This window comes from Chrysochloris asiatica, unplaced genomic scaffold (genome assembly GCF_000296735.1).
Source record: "Chrysochloris asiatica unplaced genomic scaffold, ChrAsi1.0 scaffold00138, whole genome shotgun sequence".
NCBI lineage: Eukaryota > Metazoa > Chordata > Mammalia > Afrosoricida > Chrysochloridae > Chrysochloris > Chrysochloris asiatica.
Window position 1 is genome coordinate 7,351,893 of NW_006408656.1, and position 24,641 is coordinate 7,376,533.

A 24,641-nucleotide genomic window follows, 5' to 3' on the forward strand; every position below is an offset into this window, starting at 1 on the left:
TAGCAACCCTCTATAGTGTTTCCAAGGAGTGGCTGGTGGGTTTGAACGCTGACCTTGTGACTTAGCAGTTTAGTGCTGATCCTACAGTTCCACACCAGGACTCTGATTCTGGTGGTTAGTGGCTTCAAATAAAGTGTTTTTGCAAAACTAGTATGTGGATCTTTCTTAGGTGAGCTTTTCAGATAGAGTCATTCCTGCCACAGAGAAAGCTTTTACTGCCTCTGAGATGATACCGTTTGTTCAAATTTTAGTAGAGAGACACACAAGAAGGGGCTGGGAATTTTCTTCCTCATTGGAAAGCAAAGCCTGGGGGTGCGTGGAGGTGCGTTAAGTGAGCCATCTCCCCTCTTCCTAGGGAGCTGTCTGCTCTCTCCTACCAGGTTAATATACATTGACTGGGGCTAAATGCCTGATGCTTCTGGACAGAGTCCAGCCCCTTAGCAGAGCAGCTCGTGCTGTGGAGATACAGCTGCTGGCATTAAAGGGCTAAGCCCTTTCCAGCTGCTTTGCTTTGCAGCTTAAGGGAGCTGTCTTCTCCAGATTAAGAGGAAATGACTAATCTTTGCATCTTCTCATGACACTGCCTGGAGTCTCTGGGGACAATAGCCCTGTGGGGTGGGAAGTGGCTGGATAAATGGTGTTGGTGTGCTAGGCCATTATCTCCTCAAAATTGTGTCCCCAGCTTGGCAAGGTTGTGTTTTGTTTAGACTTCATGAAAAAAAAAAATGGGACAGCCACTCTCTTCTGGGACAGCCCTTTACTGGGGAAAGAGGAGAGAGGTTCACTGTGCAGGTGGCCTGGGTACTGACAAGTTGAAGCAACAGATGTGTGGGAGCCAGGAGCACTTGAGGGCAAGGGTATCTACTTTCTTTAGAATGACAATACTTGTAAAGTGCTGTAGAGATGGTTCCCACTCATGGTGACCCTGGATAGCGGTTATGAGCGATTTGTGGGCTTGAACCGCCAACCTTGTGGTTAGCAGTCCAGCTTATCCTACAGCGTCACACCAAGACTCCAAGGAGAAGACTTGAGACCCTCCAATATTAAAGTCAATGAAAAGAGTCGAGATTTGAAGGGGAAATGATAATTTGATTATTAGATGCATTTTAAAAATATAGTACGCAGAGGACTCTGGGACCATTAAGGGAGAAGAGCGGGAGCAGAGAAGCAGCGAAGACGCCAGAGATGGAGGCAGAGACAATGACAAGGAGAGACGGAGCAGCTGGGGATGCTAGACTCATGGAGGAAGAGGGGCTGTGTGCTGGCCACGTGTGTGGGGGGGAGGGGGGAGGGGCGGGTTTGCAGGATGTGCCCTTTGGGCATTTGAATGATTGTGTATTCCTGAGTGTTTTGGTGTACATCCAAAAAAACCCAGAGGGAATAGAAGCAAATACTGTTGAATGATGATGCATGGAGGGGATTGTAATCATTGTAATGAAATGAAATACTATAGGATGAGTGTAAAACTGATGTTCTCCCATGTAAACTATACTCAATTCACAATAAAAAATTTAAAAATACATATATATGTGTATATATTAAAACCTGCAAAAGTCAGAGCTTGTGCAAAGCTGAAACCTGCCAGAGAGGGAAAACTCAAATGTTTTCTAATAGTGATAGAGCTAAGGAGCTCTGGTAGTGTAGTGGTTATGAGTCCGGCTGCTAACCTCAACGTCAGCAGTTCGAAACTACCAGCCATTCCGCGGGAGAAAGATGAGGCTTTCTGCTGCCATAAAGATTTATAGCCTCGGAAACCCTTTTCAGGGCCACTGAGTCAGAACTGACTCCATGGCACACCACCACCACCAATAGTGATAGAAAAGCTATACCTATCAAAGGCAGAAAACCTGTGAGACCCAGAAAAACAAGGCAGTCCCATTGAGTTCCAGCTTTCACAGATTTCACTTGATATTTTTTAATATATCTGATAATTGGGGTATTTTTTTAAATAGCATCTTTCAAATATAATGCAGTTTTTTTTTCCTCATGAAATAGTTGTCCATTTTATTATAATCAATATTGAGAATGTTTGCTGTTCATGTAAGAGAGGCTGTAGGTTGGACTAAATGTTGAGGCTAGGGAACTTTACTCCAGGCCAGAGGGAAGTTGCAGAAAAGCAAAGCAAAGAAACTAAAATTCCCCCCAGCACTCTGGCACAAGCAGTATATGGAACAGGCTCAAAATTTGCCCCAGGCATGGCCCAAGAGCTATTGCTTGTGACCCCTGAAGCAGGGAAGGAAAAACAACATTGAATCAGTGATACATTACTGAAATATTAGTAGATCCTGGTTGAGTTCTGAAATTACAGAATCGTACTGAAACACACACAACAAAAAAATGAGGTGTTAGCTATTCTGTGTGGGCAGATGGTTGGAAAACTCTAATCCTTGTCCTGCTCATTCACCAAATTCAGAATACCAGCTATGGGCAGAGTGGAGGGGATGAGAGTAGGGCCTTGTTCCTTGAAAAGGGACAAAGGAAGACTCACCTCCCAAGACAAGACAGTAAAGTTAAAGAACCTGTTGCCCTGAAATGAGAAGTAGGCGAACACTGTAATTTTGTTTAAGAAGGTCTTCCTGTTCTGGTAGAGAGAAGTGCTCAAATAACTGAAGTAATGTGCTTAGTGCCAGGATAGAGATGGGTGCTGGGTACCATGGGAGCGCAGAGGAGGGAGGGAGCTACAGGCTGAGAGAGCCTCAAGGGTGATGGCATTTGAGCTGGATCTCAAAGGGTGAATGCACTTCTGACTCCGAATATTCTGGGCAGAGGCATCATCCAGTCTGTTGTTCCTGCTTGCTGTCCTGGCCTCAGCTCTGACCCCAGGCTGGCGTCCCCCTCCCCCCCCGCCGGGCCATGTTCCATCTGCCCAGGGGGGAGGTGCAAATGATTGGTCCCTGACTCAGTCTCTGTCCTCTCTGGCACTAGCTGTTTATCTAACTTAATCAGAGCTCTGTTTTTCATTTCCTCCCTTTTCTACCCATTAACTACAGCCTATTAATTAATGCCGTAGTGCAGCAACCCCCCCCCCCCAGCCCCTCTTTACTAACCTTACCTCCTTCCCGTCTTTTGCTAAATATGAGACTGCGCTCAGTGTAGGTGTCTCTCCCTGGGAAGTGATTATGCATCTTAGCTGTGCTGAAATGCTACCACAGCTTGGCCGGATGGATGCTTCATCTTGGCTAACCCTGAACTTCTCTTTCTCCTTTCTGCCCTGTCTTCCTTTCTGGCTTTGTTGGGGCCTGCCATTAAGCTGATAAAGAGCTCTTTTCTCTTAGGCCTGTCTCCTGAACAGGTCATAGAGAACAACACTGTAGGACCAGAAAGGGGTGATTCACTGGAATGCCCCATCAAACCCCCATTAGTTTGTTCCTGACCACCTGCCTTCATTATAAATCAGTAATTCTGATCTGTGATCCCTCTTAAACCTTCAACTCTGATAACTGCTTCCTTTTTGTTTATTTAGCTTTCATAATAAATTCCAAATTCAAATTCCAAATCCTGCCTCCTTACCCTCAATCCCCAAATCTCTTCCCCACCCAACTGTGTTATGTGTCGCACTTCCTTGGTTCGAAAAGGCCCGTGTTTCTTTCTTGTGTTGACTCTTCCTGTAGGATTTCTCTTCCCCCAGACCCCTTAGCTCAGGCCCTAGGAAGGGCTTGATCACGTCTTTAGTAATATTCAGAGCCTCATTAGAGTCTGCAGGGGAGGCAGCTGCACTCATTGGCAGAGGGGATGGCAATCTACCATGATGATGGCAAAAATAGCTACTACTGATGGCAACACATATGCCTCACGTAGTTCTTCCAGCATCCTTGTGGAGGGTGTATTAATATCCCCGTTTTCCAGATGAGGAAAGTGAGGCTCAGACTTACTAAGAACTTACTCAAGTTCACAGCGTTATTAAGTGCTTGAGAATTTAAACTCTTTCCATCCTTATCCTATCCTTGTATACTCTGCTTTTACGTGGGGGCACACAGGCTTCTTTAGGTCAAAGTGATTTTCTCAAGAAAGTGTAAGTACATCATTGTCTTAATCTTCCACTTCCCTCAGTCCTAGGACACCAGCTGTGTCCCATAGCCTTAGCCTCTTTCTGGGGTGGGTTTTTCCCCTTGCACATTAATGGTTCTATGTTAGGCCTGTCTTCCTTGTATCTGGGGGTAGCAGGTTAAAAAAGTGCAGTGGGGGGTCTGAAACTCCATGCCAGCCAACTAAGAAACCATAGCCTGGGCCCTGAGCGCTGCCTCATCTGCGCCCGCTAAGACAATCATCAACATAAAAAGCTAATTGTATTAATCACCAAGGCACCCGTCCTGAGGCCCCCTCCCTTCTGGAGAATTATGAATTGCAATTGCAGATGGCTCCACTGATTGAAGGCAGTGCTCAGCGGGGAGAAGGGCCAGATCAGATTACACACCATTAATTAAAAACTTCCCCTGACAAACAGGAGGATGGGAGCATGCACCCAGGGTTGGCCCAGTTGGGTCTCTGTCCTCCCCTCACCCAGGCCCAGGGACTGTGAGGGTTTGGATGAAACTTACTTCCCCCAGGCTGGAAGAGCTGAGCTTTGGCTCCTTAAAGGACAGTCCTTCCCTCATGCAAACAGATGGCAGATTGTCCTATTAAGGGCTCCAGCAAGGAGAAGCTAACCTTGGGTTACTTATTTCTGTGTCTAACCTTCAATGTGCTTCAGATTCAAACCTAATTCCTCATTTCTTAAGAAGCTTGTCTCTTCTTGCACTAGTCTTCACTGAGGGCAAACAACTGTAAGAACTATTACTGAAAATAGGGCCTTCAGCTTTCTCTTCAGGCTGTTGCTCTTTGCCTGTCTCTTTGTCCATGTGGTCTGCTCTGGAATTGTGGGTGGTGGCTCCAGCCTCCTCTCCAGTTGCCCCCACCATAGGCTTTAAGCCTCTGTCATTCAAAGTCAGTATCTCCTGAATTTCCTCCTTTTGATCAATGACTGCCTTCCCTTCTTCACCCTCCCAGCTGCTCAGACGCAGTCATTCATTCATCAAACTTTTATTGAGCACCCAGTGTGTGCTCAGCTCAGGGGATGCACATGGATCATCTGTCAAGGAGTTTGAGCTTCCTGCAGGAGCTCCACCCCCTGTCCTCTTCAAGGCTCTAGTTTCTACTGACTTCCTTCCTCTGGCTGCAGAGGTTAGGAGCCCCCTCTGGAGCTCTCCTTTGGAAAATTCTAAGCTGGGAGCTGGGGAAAACTTAGGGGGCTGTGGTACTAAGCCGGGTGACCTTTAGTAAGTCAATCACATCTTCTGTGTATGTGCACATACACACACACACACACACACAAACTGTACCTACTTGGAAAAGGGCACAGAAAACCCTGGCTTTGAAAGATAGTGAAGATAGATGAGTGGGGCCCAGCTTGGAGAGGTGGCAACAGTTTTCTGTACTGACAATGATGCAGAAAGCTGAGCATGGCTTCTGGCCGAACCCCTGGGGCTCAGCCACTGCACTGTTCACAGGCTGGCACTTGGAAGACTTTGGTAGCTCACCCCCTACCCCCAGCCCCATGGGAGACATCCTGGGAAGGGACCTATCTATTTTACGGATTTGGCTGCTGCATTTCAGGGTACCATGGTGATAGGCGCCATAGAGATGAAAAGAACTGACTTTTATTGGCTTGACTCTTTATTCCAGGGCCCCTCCCCAGCTCCCACACCCTACACCCACAAAGCTCCTAGGTCAGTAGACCCACGAAAGGAGGCAGGGCCCCTGGTAAGAGAAGCCAATGAATTGACAGAAAAAAACCAACTCAAGTCCTCATTCTCCCCTCTCCTTTCTTTCCTCCTCCCTTCCATACCCAACAGTAATTATATTCAAACCTAATCATTATAGTAGCAGCAACAGTAATCATCATTTATTGGGAGGAGGGGGGTTTCTAGCATTTTAACTTCCAATAACATTCCAATCTCTTGTTTCCATAGCAGTTCCTGGGGGAGGGGGTGCCCATTTTACAGACTGGGGAGATTCAGACAAGACCCTGAGTCAAGAGCAGAGTAGATTTAAATAACGACAAACCAACTGAGAGACTACATGAGTCTTTCAGGAGCACACTGGATCCACCTCTTGGTTTCCTGGGTCACCTCCAGGGCTCCTACCCTCCTCACGACTTAATTTGACAGCTTTCTGGAAATCTCAGTAGAGCTGAGAATCTGGGACTGAGCAAGGATCCTTCTGGCCCAGGGATGGAATGGGGACTTCCTTTCTCAGGAAAAAAACCCCAAAATCCATATAACTCAAAGTCATATGGGAGCAGAAAGTCTCCTCTTAACAGCCCAATGCGTAACCCATTATGCAACCAGGCCTGTGGAGTGGAAATCGGGGCAGACATCTGGGAAGAGCCCATCCTGGAAAAGGCCTTCCTGGACCCAACCTTCCCTTGCTCATATCTGTCCCTCTTCCATTCCACAGAAAGCTCCTTACTGGTCAGCTCTTCCCAACGGCATTTAGGAGCCGTGAGGAGTGAAAATATATTGGGAAGGCAGTCCTTGTCCTCAGGAAGCCCTCAGTCTGAAGGAATATCTGTAGTTCCCCAAGCCACACCTACAGGCAGAAAACCTTCCCTGAGGAGCTTAGAAGATTGTCTCAGGACCTGGTTCTTTCTCCCCAGAGGTGAGGCTAGAAGCTGGGATTCCCCAAGGTCCCTCTAGTCGTCAGTCAAAGCAGAGCGGCTGGGCTCCAACTTCCTCTATCCCTGGACTCCCACTGTGGTCCAGATGGAAGAGAGAAGGGGAGCGCTGCTCTGGCCTACTGAGAGATGGGCAAGGCCTGGAGGAGGGAACTGGGCAGAGTCTTTATACCTAGAAATAGAGTGCCAAGGACAGGGGTTTGCACCCCCACCACACTCTTGTTAGGACAAGAGGCCACGCCTCTCCATCCTGTCTTGCAAAGCCCATAGGAAAATCTCAAGTCAAGGACTGTTGTCCACCTCCAGGGCACCTCTCCAAAGCCCAAGGGCCAGGGCCAAGGCCTATGCCATCTGACACACTTTCCATTTCGGAGTCCCCAGGACCAGACTGGGACTCTTTCTTCTGAGGCTCCGCCGCTACCACATCGTCCACCTTTGTGCTGCCTGTGAGGATAGCCAGTCGCTGGGCCAGGGTCTTGGTGTCAGGGAAGAGGATGAAGTTGTAGAGCAGTGAAGCCAGGAAAGCCCCAGTCAGGGGTCCCACCCAGAAAATCTGAGGAGGTGGAGAGAAGCAGGTTGGTGAGCTATCAGGACAGAGGGAGGGCTTTGAGACCCCTGCCCAGGAATCCTCGAACTGACTACAAGTTGGTGAATTTGAGAGCCTGCCTCCTGAATCCTTGTAAGTAGGGGAACCTTGCCTTCAAGGTTATGAAGTGCTGGCTGGGGAAGGGGCCAGGTTCCTCACCAGCTCCTGCCTCTTTCCTCTCACCTCCACAGGCTCAGCCAGGGGTCCTGACAATTGCTGTTCTGTCTTTGCTGGTGCCTGTCTCTATTTCTGTTTGTCTTTTTCCAAACTTGGAAATTGGTCCAGTTGGAAGAAGTGAATAAGGAAGCAACTAGGGACATGAAGCCCGGGCCAAGGATGCAGTTTCTGCCCCCGGCCCATTTCATGTCAGTCCACTGGGTCGCCAGGGGCTATGAAAGCTGGAGAGATAGGAAGTACAGCCCAGATACACACCTTGGACTTCTCAGTTTCGGGAAACCTCCCCCAGGGGTCAAAATGGTCTGTAGGGAGTGGTATTGTCTCCCCAGTCTTTGTGGACCCACTAGCAGTAAAACCCACAGCCCGTTTCCCAGGCTGGAGCCCTCTCCCTTCCCCACAGCAGCTGGCAGAAGGGCTCACCCAGTGGAAGGTGAACTTCCCAATGATGACAGCAGGCCCAAATGAGCGGGCAGGGTTCATGGAGCAGCCGGTGAAGTAGATCTGAGGAGTAAGCGCAGGTTCCAGGTGTGAGGAGGCCTAAGACAGGCCTGCCAGGGGACAGCCCCTCTGCCCTGCTCCTCCTCTGTGTCCCCTTTACCCCTTACCCCGACAAGGTGGCCCAATGCCACTGAGATCCCAATTATGACTGCAGGGGAGCCCGAGGCCTGACGACTGTCCGTGGAAGCAAAGACACACAGCACCAGCTGCAGAGTCAGAACCAGCTCCACGATCACAGCCTGGCCAGTTGAGATGTTGTTCCGGATCTACGCAGAGGGGTCACACTGGAGCCTCTGTAGACTCTGTCCATGGCACAGTGATCCCCTAGGCTAGAAGGGGTGACACTTCACCACCCCCTAGCTTGAGCTGTGAGGGTAGGGTTCATGGCAGTCCTGGGCACCTACCTGCTCCCTGCAGAAGCCCATGGGGTGGTACCACTTCTACCCCAGCAGCTGGTAGGTGGAGAGGTTCTGGGAAGGGAGGCTCAAGGAAGTGGGGAGGCATGTTTTGAGGGTGGGTGGGGAAAGAGGGGGCTTGGGGAAGAGAGTGGTATGATGGGTGATTTAGGGACTCACAGAGTGAGGCCTCAGGGTGCTCCAGATAACAAAGGAGGGAGGGGGTTATGGGATGGAACTTGGAGTACTCACCAGACAGACCCCTTCCACCACCAGCAGCCTCCTACCCTCAAATGCCTGCTGCTCCTCTACCCTGCTCCTGGTGTGGCTTCTCCCTTCTCTGACACCACAGCCCTATTCCTATTTGACCTGGACTACTGGTATGGTGCTTTAGGATCAGCACTAGACTGAGAACCACAAGGTCCGCACTTCAAACCCACAAACTGCTCCTCAGAAACCCTATAGAGGGTCGTTATGGGTTAGAACCAACTCGATGGCACTTAACAACACCAGCAACAAAGTTAATGTCAGATTCCTCTGGGTCTCAGGGCCCAACCCAGAGCAGATACAGAGCATGTGGGTGAATCCTTTCCTCTTGCCCCCTCCTGGGGCCCTGGCCCCTCAACCTTGCCACCTGTTTGGACTCCCTCTTCCTGGCCTACCACCTGCCATGGACCCCTCCCTGCACCTACCATATTGGTCCCAAGGGTGCCTCGGATGTCTCCTGGCGTGACCCCATAAAGCAGAGCAGCTCCTGCAATGGCCCCTGCCAGCTGGGCAGCCACATAGGCCATGGCCCGGGGCAGGGAGATGTGGGAGCCCACGAGGAATGCTAGGGTCACGGCGGGGTTGACATGGGCTCCGCTGACCTTCCATGTGATCTGGACAGCCATGGCCGTGGCCAGGTTGAAGGTGATAGCAATCTGCAGCACAGAGGGGAATGCCGAGGGCCAGTGCAGCCCCGAGCCCACACCGAAGAACACATAGAGCCCTGTGGCCAGGAACTCAGCCAACAGCGCCTTGCTGATGGTGGTCCAGAGCCGGCACACCAGCATGCTAGCCCTCTGCTCCCAGGCCATCCTCACTCAGCCCTCCACTCCTCGCTGGCTCTTCTGGTCCCCACCTGCAGATCTGTCACTGCTGTCCCAAGGAATGCGCTGGTCAGACTGATGGGGACCTGGCAGGTAGATATGTGTTTCTGGGAGGAGGAAGCTCTGGGGTGGTGGGAGGGGTGGGGCTCGCATGCCTGCTCCATTCTGAGCTCACCTGACAGGTGGGGAGGGGGTGGCCCCTGGGCACTGAGCTGGAACCTCCAGGCTGGACAGGCCTACTGCAGGTAGAATCCTCACCCCAGGGCTGCAGGTGAAGGAGCATCAGTGCATGGGACTCCAGGAAGCTCAGACTCACACTGACAGACCCTGGAGTCCAAGTGCCCCAGGCTCCCTGCTCTCTGAATGGACTGCTGCTATTCTGTGCCCCATAAACCCAGATATGAAGCGAAGCTCTCACCTTCATTCCCACCTCAAACCCTGTTCACAGCAATTGTGGACAGAAGTTTAATTAACAAGGAGGGTCTGTGGGGTGCATAAGAGGGATTTATTCCATAGATACTCAAACCACATCACATCACATATGTGGTGTTGGGCACCTCTATTTTTAAAATGGCCCTAAGCCTCCACCACCACCCAGGATTTATCACTTACCCATGCTTCTCTCTGCCTTCCCTGGGCTTCCTCCTCTCTTCCTGCCCCCCCCCCCCCCCCCCCCCCCCCCCACACACACACACTGCAGTTCTTTGCTCTCCTCTTTGTACTCAGAAGCCAGAAAAATATCCCTAGTTTCTCACAGGGCAGCTTAACCATCTTGTGGCCATTCTGGCCCCAATACCACTCCACGCCCTAGGGTCTATCCTCTTGCCCTTAGTAGCACATCATTTGTATTTTCCTAACAGATACTACCTAAGTATCTTTGGAGTCCTGGTGTGCCACTGGACTGCTAACTAACCTCAAACCCCACCAGCTTCTCCTCAGAAACCTACACAGGGTCACGATGAGTTAGAACAGACTCAATGGCACTAAACAACAACAAAGAAAGACACTCTCTAAGAAAGGAGCTGCCAGAAATTCAAGCAGGATTCAGACGAGGACATGAAATGAGAGATATCATTGCTGACATCAGCTAGATCTTGGATGGAAGCAGAGAATACCAGAAAGATGTTAACTTGTGCTTTATTGACTATGCAAACGCATTCGACTGTGTGGATCATAACAAACTACGGATAACATCTCAAAGAACGGGTATTCAAAAACAATTGTGCTCATGAGGAACTTATACACAGACCAAGAAGCAGTTCTTAAAACAGAACAAGGAGTTACTGAGTGGTTTAAAATCAGGAAAAGCTGTGTGTCAGGCTTGTATCCTGTCACCATACTTATTCAGTCTGTATGCTGAGCAAATCACCTGAGAAAGTAGAGAAGAATATGGCATAGGATTGTAGGGAAATTCATGAACAACCTTGCTTGCTGAAAGTGAAGATCAAAGACTACAACCTTCAGTATAGGTTTCACCTCACTGTAAAGAAAACAAAAATCCTTACAAATGGACCAATAAATAATATCATGATAAACGGAAAAAAGATTGAAGTTGTCAATGACATTTTACTTGGATCCACAACACTCATGGAAGCAGCAGTCAAGAAATCAAAGGACATATTGCATTACACAAGTCTGTCATACAAGACTTCTTTAAAGTGTTAAAGAGCTAACATGTCACTTTGGACTAAGGTGTGTCTGACCCAAGCCATGGCATTTTCAGTTGCTTCAAATGTACATGAAAGTTGGACAATGAATTAGGAAGACTGTAGATGAATATTGTTGTTGTTAAGTGCCATGAAGTCAATTCCGACCCATAGCCCCAGTATAGGGTTTCCAAGGAGCAGAATAGATGCATTTGAATTATGGTGTTGGCAAAAAATATTGAAAGTACCATGGACTGCCAGAAAAACAAACAAGTCTGCCTTGGAAGGGGTACAGCCAGAATGCTCCTTAGAAGTGACAAAGTCTAGACTTCATCTCTCGTACATTATACATATTATCAGGAGGGACCAGTCCCTTGGAGAAAGACATCATGCTTGACAAAATAGAGCGTCAACTAAAAAAGACCCCCAACGAGATGAATTGGCACAGTGACAGCAACAATGGACTCAAACACAATTATGAGGATGGCGCAGGGCTAGGCAGTGTTTCATTCTGTTGTTTATAGGGTCGCTAGGAGTCAGAAGCAACTCTATGGCATCTAACAACAAGCACAAAGAAGAATCTGTCCAGCTGTTACAACAATAGGCTACACCTCCTAACTACATCTGGGCACCCTGACCTTACTTTTAGGCATCTCTTCCTGCCAGTAGGTGTCCCTAGGCGTCCTCAGTCTCCTGAAACACACCTGTTTTATAATGAGCTCCTCCTTACCCTCCCTGCCCCCACTCACTCCTGTTTTCTCCAGTTCAGCGGGTGGCACTCGGGAAGCATCCTTGACCCTCCTTTCCCTCCTCCCCACATCCAATAAGATCATCAAGTCCTGCTGATTTTGAATCCTAAATAAGTCTAGCTTTGCCCTCTCCTCCCGCCCTGCTGCCCTGCAGCCTTTCTCTGGCTCTCTGCCTGCTCCGCTCCAATCAATTCTCCACACCACAGCCCCAGTGATCTTTCTAAAATGCAAATCTGATCACATAGCTCCCTTGCTAAAACTCTTCAAAGCCTTACTATTCCTGCTGTAAGCTCCACACCCTCTGGGACAGACCCCTGCACCTCTTCCTCACTTCTTCCCACTCCTTGTCTTGACGTTTACCCTCTAGCCTTACAAATGGCCAGTGATTCTGGAACACTCTGTGCCCTTCTCTCCTTGGACAACACTTTCTCCCCATTTCTTGGAGATCCCTTTGCTCAGTGACTCCCATTCATTCTGCATCTCCTGCTCCTTCCCTGGTTGTCTCAGCTGGGTGAGGATCCCTCTCTGTGTCCCCACCACACCCCCGGTCAGGGAATTGTCTTGGTGCCAATGTGTCTCCCCAATGAAGTGGTGAGACCCATAGAAGGCAGGAGCTGAGTTTTATTCATCCTGGTCTATAGTGCCTTCCACAGGGGTTGGCCAAAGAGTGAGTATTATGAGTCCCTTGAGGACACAAACGGTCAGGAGCCTGACTATTAGCTGAAAGGCTGGTGGTTTGATTCTGCCCAGGCCTGGCAATTTGCTTCTGAAAGGGCAAAGCTTTGAAAATCCTGTGAAGTACAGTCATATATGGGATCTTCATGAGTTAGAAATTGACTTGCTGGCAACTAACAACAACAAAGTGCTCAATGTGTATTTGTTGATTGAATGGAAAGCTTCTTGGTCTGGAGTCAGGAGACTATGATATGCTTCATCTCAGCTGGCTGCTTTCATACGAGGGGGACTTCGTAAACTTAGTGGAGAAATGGAATGAGAAGATAATGGAGTTTTTCCATGAATCTTTGAAGCCTCATTTTATACGGCTGCCACTGAGCTCTCTGAAATCTTCAAGTGAAACATCCCAACTCTGACCACAAACTCTTTCCATCCAACCTGCCCCGGTTCCAAACTCAAACCAAACCCACTGTTAGCAAGTCGATTCTGACTCAGAACTTATATAGGGTTTCCAAGGCTATAAGTCTGAAGTCTCAGGAAAATCCCTTTCCCATCTCCTTCTGTTCTTCCAGCCTTCATCTGGTCCGGTGTGCTCTGTGGAGCACTGCTGGAGGAAACCTGCTAGCTGTGTAGATCGCCACCATGACAGGGCCACGGTCTCTGGTCTCAGTAAGCCTATACCCTCGCCTGTTGGTTCTCTCCCATTTTTCTCAAGTGCAGCCAGAGTGCTCCTTGGAGGCCAGGATGGCCAGACTTTGTCTCTCATACTTCAGAGAGAAGAAGTATATTGTCAGGAGGGACCAGTCGCTGGAGAAGGATATCATGTTTGGTAAGGTGAAGGGTCAGAGAAAAAGAGGAAGACCCCCAGCAAGATGGATTGACAAAGTGACAGCATCTACGGGCTCAAGTGCTGCAACAATTGTGAGGTTGGCCCAGGACTGGACAGTGTTTTGTTCTATTGTGCATAGGGTCGCTATGAGTCAGTACTTCAAATGTTCCCCATTCTCTTCAAGTACCTCACCTGTCCTGGTATCTCTCTTAGCAGATGAGCTTCCCTCTCATTCCACGTAGAAAGAAAGATATGCCATCGGGCAAGACTTCTTCCCACCCTGCTCCCCTAGTCACCAACTACCCACCCACCATCTGCTGACACCCTCACCTATCACCTACTGCCCTCTGGCCTGGAAGAAGCAGCTGTCCTTCTTCCTGTGTTGAACATCAGCCCTCCCTGATGCTCTTGGCTCCCTTGGAACTCCCAGAGCCCTCTCTTGGCCATTCCCAGCCTCAGGCATGGTTTTCACTTCTCCCTCTGTCCTGGTTCCCCATGCCCATCAGAGTAGAAAAATGGTGGGTTTGGAGTCATATGGACAGAGGTTCTATCCTCACCCAGTTCAGTTGAGTTTACTTCCACTCATGTGGCGCTGTAGGACTGCGAACCACAAGGTCGGCAGTCCCTATACAGGGTTGCTATGAATTGGAATATCGATGGCACTTCACTATCATCAACCAATGGAACTGCTCTCGCAGACACCACCTGTGACCTCCTCTTCAGCCCTCACCTCCCTTGACCCCCTGTGGCCTGTGGCACTGATGGCTATCACCTCCTTCCAGAAGGCTGCTCCTTTCCTGACTTTAGGAGACCCCCACCTCTCCTGGCTCTCCTCCTGCCTCTGAGGGGATTGTTCACAGCCTTTCTGGATCCTCTCCTCCTTACGATGAAATGTTAGTATTACCTCTCCCTGGCCCACGGCTGTCTTCAATCCCTGTGAAACTCTCTTAGCACAGCCTTGTTTATGTTTGTAGCCTCCACAGACTGTCTCTAGCCCAGACCTCTCTCTTGAGCCCACACAGCCTCCCCCACTGGACCCTTCACTCTCCAGCAACCCTCCTTGTCCCTCCCCCATGGAGTTGCTCTATCACACATCCAGGCCAAAATCTGAGCATCATTCAGGCACTTCCCTCTCCCTCAGCCCACACCCAACAGGTGGCCAGCTTTCCAGTCATGCTTTCTCACATCTGACACCTCATCCCCTGGTCAGTTCAGGCCTGACCAGACTCTCTCAGGATTACTGCATCAGACTCTTCCTGGGCTCTTAGACTACACGCATGCTCTTCCATAGCACTCCCCTCTCCACTGCCATGGTGGTCCTTCTAAAATGCAAAGCTGATCCCATCACTCCTCTGCTCAAAACCCTTCAATGGCTCCCCATAGGCTCTAGATCAAGTGGGGGATATCTAGGTTTAACATGGAAGTCCTCCTTCCTTCTGTCAGGCTAAATATTTATAGTTCCCCAATAAACAACATTCTAATCAATGAAGAAAAGATCGAAGTTGTCAAGGACTTCATTCTTTTTGAATCAACTATCAACACTCATGGAAGCAGCAGTCAAGAAATCAAACAACATATTGTATTAGGCAAATCTGCTGCACAAGACCTTTATAAAGTGCTGAAGAGCAAAGATGTCAGCTTGAGGACTAAGGTGTGCCTGATCCAAGCCATGGTATTTTCAATAACCTCATATGCATGCAAAAGCTGGACAGTGAATAAGGAAGATGGTAGAAGAATTGATGCTTTTGAGTTATGGTGTTGGAAGAGACTATTGAAAGTGCCATGGGCTGCCAAGAGAACCAACAGATCTGTGTTGGAAGAAGTGCAGCCAGAGTGCTCCTTGGAGGCCAGGATGGCCGAACTTCATCTCTCATACTTTGGACATGTTGTCAGGAGGGACCAGTCACTGGAGAAGGAGGAGGGTCAGAGAAAAAGAGCAAGACCCCCAGCGAGATGGACTGGCAAAGTGGCAGCATCAATGGGCTCAAGTGTGGCAACAATTGTGAGGCTGGCCCAGGATTGGGCAGTGTTTCTCGTTCTGTTGTGCATAGGGTCGCTATGAGTCAGTACCAACTTTATGGCACCTAAACAAGAAGATGAGCTTCGGAGCCTTATGCACACAGAGTTTGGAATCTCTTTCCTCCTTGTCTCTTTTTCAAGACTTTGTTCATGCCAAGTTCTTTGAAACCTGCCCTGATTTCCCTCTCCAGCAAAATCAGAGCAGTCTTCATAGAGGAGTTGGGCTTGAGCAAAGTGAAAGAATAGTTTTGGCCTCTGCCTGCTCAGTGCCTCCACTGCTCCAGTACAGACTTACACCCTTGTCTGGCATAGAGGAATCATTCAATAACTGTTCAATGAAGGAAGGACTGGCCATGTGGGGACTGATTCTCCCTTGTATAATAAGCTCCCTGCCTGGGGCTGTCACAGGAGACCCCAAGAGCATCTCTCCCTCCTTCCTCTCAGTAGAGAAGGTGGACAGACACTGGCCTCATAACCAATGACCAAGGTAGGACTACTACCTAAATGTTTACTTTTGCACCAATCTCCAAATTTTATCTAACTTCAGTTTCTGCATTTGTACAACAGGTACCAAGCAGCAGCAATTAGCTGTCTGTTGAGAACTCTTGATAAAACAATGGCTGTAAGAATCTTTTGAACATGGCCATGATACTAAATCCCAGAGCAGGCTTGAATTCTGTGACCTCAGTTTCCTCACGTATAAAATGGAATGACAATTTCCTCTTCTCTGGTTGTTGTTAAGAATGAATGTGCTGGTACGTAGGAGAGCACATATGAGTCAGAAAATGTTTATTAGGATCTTCCCTCCCCTAGCGAACAGCTATGGGGACTGGCTAGGGTGGGAGGGGTCCTGGTTACTGAGGCCACTCCAGGACAAGTCCCTGCAGCTCCTGTTCTGAGAGAGTGTAGTGTAGCAGCAGGCTCTGCCCCCAGCTAGCCTGAAGCTGAGCCTCCTGGGGCCCTGTGTGGCCTAAGACAGGTCCTTCACCCCCCTGAGGTCAGGTGGACATTGGGCAGGTCTAGCTCCAGCCCCTGGTTTTGTCTGCCCCAGCCAGCACCTTCCCAGACTCAGCCAGTCCTGGGCTCCAGTGCCAAGAGAGCTTTTTGCCAAGGCTCCACACCTGGCTGACTACAGCGGCCTGTCAGGTGGCTGTGTTGCTCTTACCTCACAGAGGCATGTTTCTGGGCCCTTCAGACTGGCTGAGGTATGTGTATACTCAGGCAATGTGAACTCTGACTAAGGTTCTCTTGGTGGTGGTGGTGGTGGTGGTGGTGGTAGTGTGCTGTGGAGTTGGTTCCAACTCATGGCGACCCTGCACAGGGTTTCCGAGGCTTGGAAACCCTGTGCAGGGTTGCCATGGGTCAGAACCGACTCGATGGCACTTAACAACAACAACAAATCTTTACAGGAGCAGAAAACCTCATCTTTCTCCCACAGAACAGCTGGTAGTTTTGAACTGCTGACCTTAGCAGGCCAGACTAGTAATCACTACGCTACCAGAGCTTCTCTTAGGGCCTGGGAAAGTTAGGTGAACAAAAGGGAGGGAAAGGAGGAAGGTACTGGGAGAGAAGAGAAGGCAGAACAAAGATAAGGCAGAAAGGGGAAGGATTATAGGGGGCTTCATTTGTACCATTTCACTGATCCCCCACAACACTTGGGAAGATCAGGAGGACTGGGTTGATGGGTGAGGAAGCTGAGGCTCAGAGAAGAGCTGGGGGATCTGATATCCCCATGCTATCCCTCTTCTTGTCTGCCCATCTAGTCAGTCAGCCATCCGTCCTGGCTACACTGCTACCCCTAGTCTTCTTCCACGTCTCCACCATGAAAACTGACAGTCCCTGGGGTAAGAAGGGAGAGAAGGTGATGGTGGTGGAGAAGTATCCTGTAGGAGAAGCAAGTCTTCCTGGGTTCAGTCTTCAGGGTAGATGGCAGACCCCTCGGCAGAGTGAGTGTGTGTGAAAACACGAAACCAGGTTCCTAAGTCTGGTATCAGAGTTGCCCTATGAAAGGGTAAAGGGGGAGAACTGAGGGAAGGGGACGCACACACGGAGAAGACACAGCCCCTGGGATACAACTGAAGGTTAGTGTGTGGCTCAGAATCTCCAGAGATGTGCAAGGTTTGTTTGCTGGGTTCACGTGTACACAGGTCTTTGTGAGCTCACGGACGCGTGCAGAGAATGGAAAAATCAAACAAGGATTACGGCGCCCCCTGCTGGCCAAAAATCCCCACCCACTTACAACTTGTCAGCCCGAAGCCCAAGTCGGACCTGCGCTCTGACTGTGCAGCTATCGCCCCTAGAAGTTCAAGGCTTGTGACTCCCCCTGACTCGGTGCCCCACATACCCTCGAGGGTCTGTAGCCCCTGGGATCATTGTTCGATCCGTCAGAGAAAGGAACGCAAGTTGCGGGTCCAGTTTTCCAGTTCTCGCTGTGCCTATACCAGTTTCCTCCGGGATTGTGGGGTTGGGGTGGACTGGGTACAGACGTTCTGGTGGTCCCAGAGCATACAGGCCTGAAAGATTCTGTGTGTCCTACACCTCAAGCGCATTTCCACCACCCAGTGTGGCTGGAGCCCAGATCCTGGACTTGTGGAAGACAGAGCGCAGCAGCTACATTTGGGAGGACGAGGTCCCTAGCCCCTGCTGGCCGGAACTGGAAATTGCAGGACGGCTCCTTACCAGCACGGGAGGGGCGTGGGGGAGAGAAGGATAGTGCAACTCCCTTGGGGGAGGGAGGTCCTGTGGCTTTCAAAGGAACTCTGTTATTTGGTGTACGAACTGGTAGCATCATAGTGGTTATGAGTTGGGCTGCTACCTTCAAGATCAGCAGTTCGAAACTACCAGTTGTTCCACCGGAGACAGATGAGGCTTTCTGCTCCGTCAAGATTTATAGCCTCAGGAACCCTAGTCAGGGTTGATGTGAGTCGGGGCCTACTCCATGGCACACAACCACCACCACCAAGCATGTGAGGGTGAGGAGCCCTAACTAGGCATTGGGCCGCTAACCCCAAGGTTGGGAGTTCAAAACCACCAGCTGTTCCCAGACAGATGAGGCTGCCTTCACCTGTAAAGATTTAGTCACCATCCATCAGAATCAACTCAATGGAGGTAGTTATGGGGAAGCATATGAAGACAGGATCTGTGGAGGCACAATGGTTAAGTGTTTTGCTGCTAAAGTCAGTGGTTTGAGTCTACCAACTGCTCCATAGGAGATCTGCTCCCATAAAGATGACAGTCAGGAAACCCTATGGGGCAGTTCTACTTGGCACTATGAGCTGGATTCAACTCAACCACAAATAACAAACATGGAACCAGCGGGCAGAAATTTGCGGCAGTTAGCTTCTATAAAGATTTGCAACCTTGGAAATCTTATGGGACAATTCTACTCTGCCCTATAGGGTCACTAGGTGTTGAAATCCACTCGATGGCAGTGGGATTGATTGATTTATTTTCTGGGTGATGCAAATGGTTAAAGCATTTGACTACTAACTGAAAGACTGGAGGTTCAAGTCTAGATCTGCATAGGAAGAAAGGCTTGGCAACTTACTTCGGGGGGAGAGGGGAATCAGTCATTGAAAACCCTGTGGAGCACAGTTCTACTTTGACACACGTGGGGTTGCAATGAACTGGAAGTGATGACCCCCTAGCCCCTGGGATGGACCCTTACCAGTCAGGGTTTATACTTTCTCCAACCCTTTCCATCTTCTGGCTTTACTGACTCCTCCTTTTCTGAGGCAAAAACCACCAGAGGGAGAGGCAATAGAGGAAAACACAGGTTCATAGAGTCCCAGAACAGGGTGGGTGTGGCTGAAATCCCAGACATAGCATGTCATATATGTGCTCGTTTCTTTTCACACTGGTTTACTGAGCACTCACTATGAGGTGCCTGACCCTGTTTGTGCAAACGTGTTCTTTACATCCATTATCTCATTTTATCCTCACAACAGCCCATAAGGGAGGTAAAAGTATTCTATTTTACAGATGAGGCATCTAAAGCTCAGAGAGTTTACCTATGTTACCCAAAGTTGCAGAGCAAGATTGATATGTAAGTTGTATGACTTCAAGTCAGTCCTTAAATATGATTCTTGTGCTGAGTCTTGAGCTGCTCATTTGCAGGACCTAGAATCTTAAGACGCCCACCCTTTAACCCTTGGGGAGCTGACCTGTCTCAGGCACTACAGTTCTCTGATCTACAAAACAACTGTGAGGGAAGCAGTTTTTTATAAGTGTGTATGTGTGAGAAACATTTTAATCCCCATTTTACAGGTGAAGAGATGGAGGTTCAGAGAGTTTAAAGGAGCTTGTCATAAGTGTCAGTGGTAACAATCAAGGAGCAGGAAGGGCAGAGCTCAGGGGCCCAGATGGGATTCAGTGGGGACATGATGGGCAGAGGCAGGAGAGAGGGGACTCAGAGAAGGTGTTGGTCAGGTGTGACATGTGTGTGTAGAGTTGCTCCATCTGAGCACAGGCTCCTGTGATGTTGAGGTGCAGAAAGAGGAGCCCAGGATGACCTCGTCCTCAATGACAAGACCAGACTGGTCACACTCTTGGCATCTTGATGGGCTGCTGGCTGGTCCACTTCTCCTCCACTCTGCCTGGTACACCCTGGTGCTGGTGCCAAGCTTTCAAATGGCAGAGACTTGACATAGGTGAGGGTAACACAGACAAGGACCCCTCCTTCTCTGCTCCTATTGCCCCCTCCGCTCTTTCTCTCTCCATTCCACTGACTTTCTAGGATGCCCTGACCTCAGTTTCCCAGTCTTTCCACAGAGAACTTGTTCAAGGGTCCTGTTGTGCTCTGTGGAGATTGGTTGAGGGGTCAATGACAAAGAGAAGACGCAATGATCCGGGGTGGGGGTGGAGGTGGAGGTCTCAAGAAACTTCTAGGGCGAGATGAAAGCAGAACTTGTATCAGATTTATTGGGAAGCCCCTACCTTCAACATCAGCAGCCCTGCCCCACTCATCTTTGACCAGAAATAAATAAGGAACCATTTTATGAACCAGTCTGTGTCCCTCCTCAGAAGCTCTATGGGAGGGTCCACTTGCCTCTGCTGTCACAAGGGCTGTGATCCCTTTGCCTGGATCATGGGGAAAACAGACTACAGGCCATTCCTTCCTGGCCTGGCCCTGGGGCAACCTGGGAGTGTCCCACAGCATTGACAATCTCTGAGGTCTGACCTCAGAGCAGCACAGTCTGCCCTATCCCAGAGAGACCCCCTCCTCTCACCCCCAGCCCAGGAGCTCTGTCACGGGTCCCTGCTCCCTGTGCTCTAACTGTGCAGCCTGGGGAGCCAGCACCTCTTCCCCAGTCAAGAGAACTCGCTGTGGGGCAAGAAAGCTTTGTTGTCACATGTGGCTCAGGGGCCGAGGGCCTGGGCCCTGCCTGATGCTAGTCAGTGGGCGGTCAGCTCCATGGTCTTCTTCCGCTCCTCCCGCTGCTCCTCCCAGTCCTCCTCTGGCTGGTACGTGCCCTTAAGCACAGCCACCCGCTCGCTCAGGCTCAGGGAGTTGGGGAAGAGCAGGTAGAAGTAAAGGAGGGCCGCCAGGATGGCTCCCACAATGGGTCCCACCCAAAATACCTGGTGGAGACAAGGCTGTGGTCAGGGGCTGGGCACTGGCCTCAGAGACCAGAGGGAAAGACCTACCACCTCAGAGACAGATATGCTGACCCCTTACCCCAATGACAGCGATGTGCACCACAGAGGAACAGGAATCCAAAAGAAGCAGATGGGCAGATCCTCAGAAGGACAGGTTCCCTCCACCACACCCCAAAGAAAGACAGACAAACCTTCAGACAGAGTTCAAAAATGAGACAAACAGACAAACATTGTGGAGAGGGAGGAGATAAGCTCTCCAAGAAGGTGACAGATTATTCAGGAAGACTCAAGAGATAAAGCACCAGAGAGGACAGACAGACGGACCCCAGAGGAACAAACCCTTTCCCCCAGAGCTACAGACACAGAGAGCTTCCTCCAAGACCCCCTGTGCTCAGGGATTTGGGCCATATTACCCTATCCCTGCCTCCCCTTGTTCTAGTCACATGTTACCGGCTAATTTCTCTCTGGGTCCCACCCCAAGCTCTGTGTCCCACAGCATCCAGAAAGCCCAGTCCCTCATGACAGGGAGCTGAGGGAGGGCCCAGACTCACCCAGTGCACAGGGCTGAACCGATTCATGACTACTGCAGGTCCGAAGGAGCGGGCTGGGTTCATGGAGCAACCAGTGAAGTAGATCTGGATAGAAACAGGGAGGTGACACAAGTAAGGTCCTCATCCCACACATGGGTCCAGGGCTCTCCCGAGGTCAGCCAGGTCTCAAATTCTCAAGTCTCTTGTTTCCTAGGTTGGTGACTAATTCCTCCATGGATCCCATCTGCCCCATTAACACCCTCTCCACTCTTCTATGCCCTGAGCTTGGGCTTGATTCCTGTCCTCACTTCCACCCCATCCCATTCACTGTCTCTCACCTACGCCAAAGAAGGTTTATGTTGTTTTTGTTTTTAATGACCAAGCCTGGATCAGGGTTCAATGTTCTCAAACCTAGGCCTTAAAGTCAGCTGGGTTCACTGGCCCAGGGTGACATCCTAGAGCCCCCTTTACTTGCCCTGAGTGATAAAACTGCTCACCCCCACAAGGTGGCCCAGTGTGACGGACAGACCAATGGACAGGGCTGGGGACCCCACAGGACCAGTGCGGCGGGAGTCAGTGGAGGAGAAGATGCAGAGTGCCAACTGGAAGGTCAGAATCATCTCCACCACCATGGCTTTGCCCGGCGTTGTGTTGTTGTTGAGCTGTGAGGGGAGGGTGGGTTAGGATCCCACAACCAACCTGCCTTTTTCAGGCTCTATGGCTAGGGGTTTGGGAAGAAGTTTGGCCTCTAAGGAGACCTAGAGTCCAAGCACCTGGAATTCAGAAGTCCTGAACTCAACACCATCAGCACAACCAAGCCCTGCACACGCCACCTTAGGGTGGCCATTTACAGAAAAAACTACGCACTTTACCATTTGCACAAGTTTGAAGCTCAGGCCTGCGGCCAAAGAGACGAGTGTAAGGGGAACTTTTCCTGGACACAGTCCTGTCAATGGTTCTGCCCAGTCTCCAACCCCCACAGCTGACAGTTTACCCTCCCTCCCTGTGGGCAGCTGCCCAGTTTACCTATTGCACCCTCATCCGGGCCTCCTGCCCATGCCTGACCCGCTGTGGGTGCCAACCTCAAACCCGTCTCTCTGATGTGGCTGACTCATGGCTTCACAATGGCCGAGAAAACTCTCCTCTGTGTTTGGTTAATGAACCAGTTTGCATGGAACATGGGGGCTGACTCTGGGACTTCAGGGGGTAGGGAGACAGAGTAGGACTGGACGAGGGGTAACCAATATTTAACAGAGACCCCTGGGCATTGGAACCACATTAGGTTGTTCACATCTGTGGGTGCTAAATATAACCCTTTAACATCTGCTGTGGTAAGTATGACCATCTGGTGCAAATGGTTAAGTTCTCTGCTGCTAACTGAAAGGTAGATGGTTTGAACTCACCCAACAGCTTCAAGAGGGAAAGGTCTGGCAATCTGCTTCTGTAAAGATTGTTGTTAAGTGGCGTCGAGTCGGTTCCGACCCATAGCGACCCTGTACAGGGTTTCCGAGGGTGTAAATCTTTACCGGAGTAGAAAGCCTCATCTTTCTCCCACGGAGCGGTTGGTAGTTTTGAACTGCTGACCTTAAGGTTCGCAGCCCGATTCGTAACCACTACACTACCAGAGCTCCTACAGCCTAGAAAACTCTGTGGGGGCAGTTCTACTCTGTCACATGGGGACTCTATGAGTTGGAACCCATGCCACAGCACCCAAAAACATGAATCGTTGAGAAAAATGAGGTATAAAAAAGCCAAGGTCTCTGATGGTTCCCTTACACCACTCCGCTGAGGAGCCCCAAAAGGTAGAAATCAGCAGTGAGACAAGAGGAAAGGCAGGAGTACTAGGAGAGAGGCCAGGATGGGACAGCAAAAAGGGGAGTGGGCAGAAGAGGGTGGACATGGGCCAGGGAGGCACACACCGACCTGCAGTTTCATCTTCCTGGCTTTAGACCTTCCTAGTAAGGGTGTGCACTTGCCCCTCTGTAGCACCCATTCTCTAGATGGGGCATGGCCTGGCCCAGAGCCCACTGCCAGAGTCCCGGCTCCCACCCTCAGCCCTGTGGGCACTCACGGCGTTGACGGCCAGGTTGCCCCGGGCATTGAGTGGTGCCAACCAGTAGAGGATGCCGGCCCCCGCAATAGCGCCCACCAGCTGGGCTACCACGTAGAAGGTGGCACGGAGCAGTGAGATCTGGTTGCCCACCAAGAGGGCGAGGGTGACGGCGGGGTTGATGTGGCCTCCACTCACGGGCCCCAGGGCTTGGGCCAGCGTGCCTATGGCCAGACCAAACGCCAGCGAGATCTGCAGGATGGAGGGCAGCGCCGACGGCCACTTGAGGGCTGAGCCGAGACCGAAGAAGACGAAGATGAGGGTGGCCAGGAACTCAGCGAACACGGCCTTGAGGAAGGCCACAGAGCACACCTCCTTCTTCATGGTGGGCGCGGGGGGCCGACAGCGACGGCCGCGGCGCTGGGCGCCCGTCGGGGCGGAGGCGGTGACGGCGGCGGGGGTCAGGGGCTGGTTCCTGGGCGCGGCGCGCTCTCTCGCGCCCACTCCTTGCCGGGTGGCCAGGCGCTGGCCCTGTAGGGGCGCGCTATATAGAGGGCGGGCGGCCGGGCGCGGGACGGGCGCGGGGGGGCAGGGGGCGGCACCCACGCGCGGGGCCCAGAGCCGCTGGCTGGGCGGGTCGACGGCCGCGGACCCGCCGCAAGCCCCCGCCCAGCGCGCCCCCGGCCCGCCGCAAGCCCCCCCGCCGGAGCGGCCACGGGCCCTCCCAGGCCACGTGACCCAGGCGGCAGTGTACTGCGGCCCTGCGGCTGGGACCCGGCGCATGGTGCGCCCTGGCGGCTCCCGCGCGCTCTCCGCCGGCTCCCGTGTGCTCTCCTCGCGTTCGTCCCTTCCCCCGGGGTTCCCTGGGAGGCTTTACTGAGTTTAGGCTCCCCCGACTGAACTCTGGCCGTCTACCTCCTCTTGGCCTTTATTTCCGTTCTGGGTTTTCCTGTTTTCTCCTTTTCGGGCCCTTGGTCCAGCTCCTTTTCCTTCTGATAGTTTGGCATCGCGACCCGGCTTCAGCCAGGTGAAGTGATGTGTTTCACTGAGGACAGCGCCACTCAGTCCTAATCGTGGTGGCAGGGGCGGTCCAGGTTAGGCCAGCCTCCTGGGTTCGAACGGAAACACTGGGAAATCCTCGACGCC

At 51.0% G+C, this 24,641-nt stretch overlaps 2 protein-coding genes across 2 annotated transcripts; both read right to left on the bottom strand.

Annotated features, from left to right (window-relative positions):
• Positions 1–6,771: 6,771 nt before the first annotated feature.
• AQP6 (aquaporin 6, kidney specific) lies at positions 6,772–9,387 on the bottom strand. Its single transcript, XM_006870139.1, has 5 exons — positions 9,001–9,387; positions 8,021–8,179; positions 7,836–7,916; positions 7,013–7,205; positions 6,772–6,824 (listed from the first exon to the last, which is right to left on the bottom strand). Exons 1-5 carry the CDS (start codon positions 9,385–9,387, stop codon positions 6,772–6,774), a joined length of 873 nt encoding a protein of 290 aa, XP_006870201.1.
• An 11,324-nt stretch (positions 9,388–20,711) lies between these two features.
• AQP5 (aquaporin 5) lies at positions 20,712–23,937 on the bottom strand. Its single transcript, XM_006870065.1, has 4 exons — positions 23,517–23,937; positions 21,943–22,107; positions 21,467–21,550; positions 20,712–20,897 (listed from the first exon to the last, which is right to left on the bottom strand). The coding sequence occupies exons 1-4, from the start codon at positions 23,877–23,879 to the stop codon at positions 20,712–20,714; spliced, it is 798 nt and encodes a 265-aa protein (XP_006870127.1). The 5' UTR covers positions 23,880–23,937.
• Between the last annotated feature and the right edge of the window lie 704 nt (positions 23,938–24,641).

What these genes read in the sequence shown, in the direction of transcription:
- AQP6 (XM_006870139.1), bottom strand. Translation starts at nt 9,387, where the DNA reads ATGGCCTGGGAGCAGAGGGCTAGCATGCTGGTGTGCCGGCTCTGGACC. An exon ending in GGAAGTTCACCTTCCACTGG is followed by an intron (nt 7,206 to 7,835) that starts GTGAGCCCTTCT and finishes CCACCTCCTCAG; the next exon opens with ATTTTCTGGGTGGGACCCCT. An exon ending in TGGGGACTCCGAAATGGAAA is followed by an intron (nt 6,825 to 7,012) that starts GTGTGTCAGATG and finishes CTCTATTTCTAG; the next exon opens with GTATAAAGACTCTGCCCAGT.
- AQP5 (XM_006870065.1), bottom strand. Translation starts at nt 23,879, where the DNA reads ATGAAGAAGGAGGTGTGCTCTGTGGCCTTCCTCAAGGCCGTGTTCGCT. An exon ending in GCAACCTGGCCGTCAACGCC is followed by an intron (nt 22,108 to 23,516) that starts GTGAGTGCCCAC and finishes CTCCCCTCACAG; the next exon opens with CTCAACAACAACACAACGCC. An exon ending in CACTGGGCCACCTTGTGGGG is followed by an intron (nt 21,551 to 21,942) that starts GTGAGCAGTTTT and finishes GTTTCTATCCAG; the next exon opens with ATCTACTTCACTGGTTGCTC.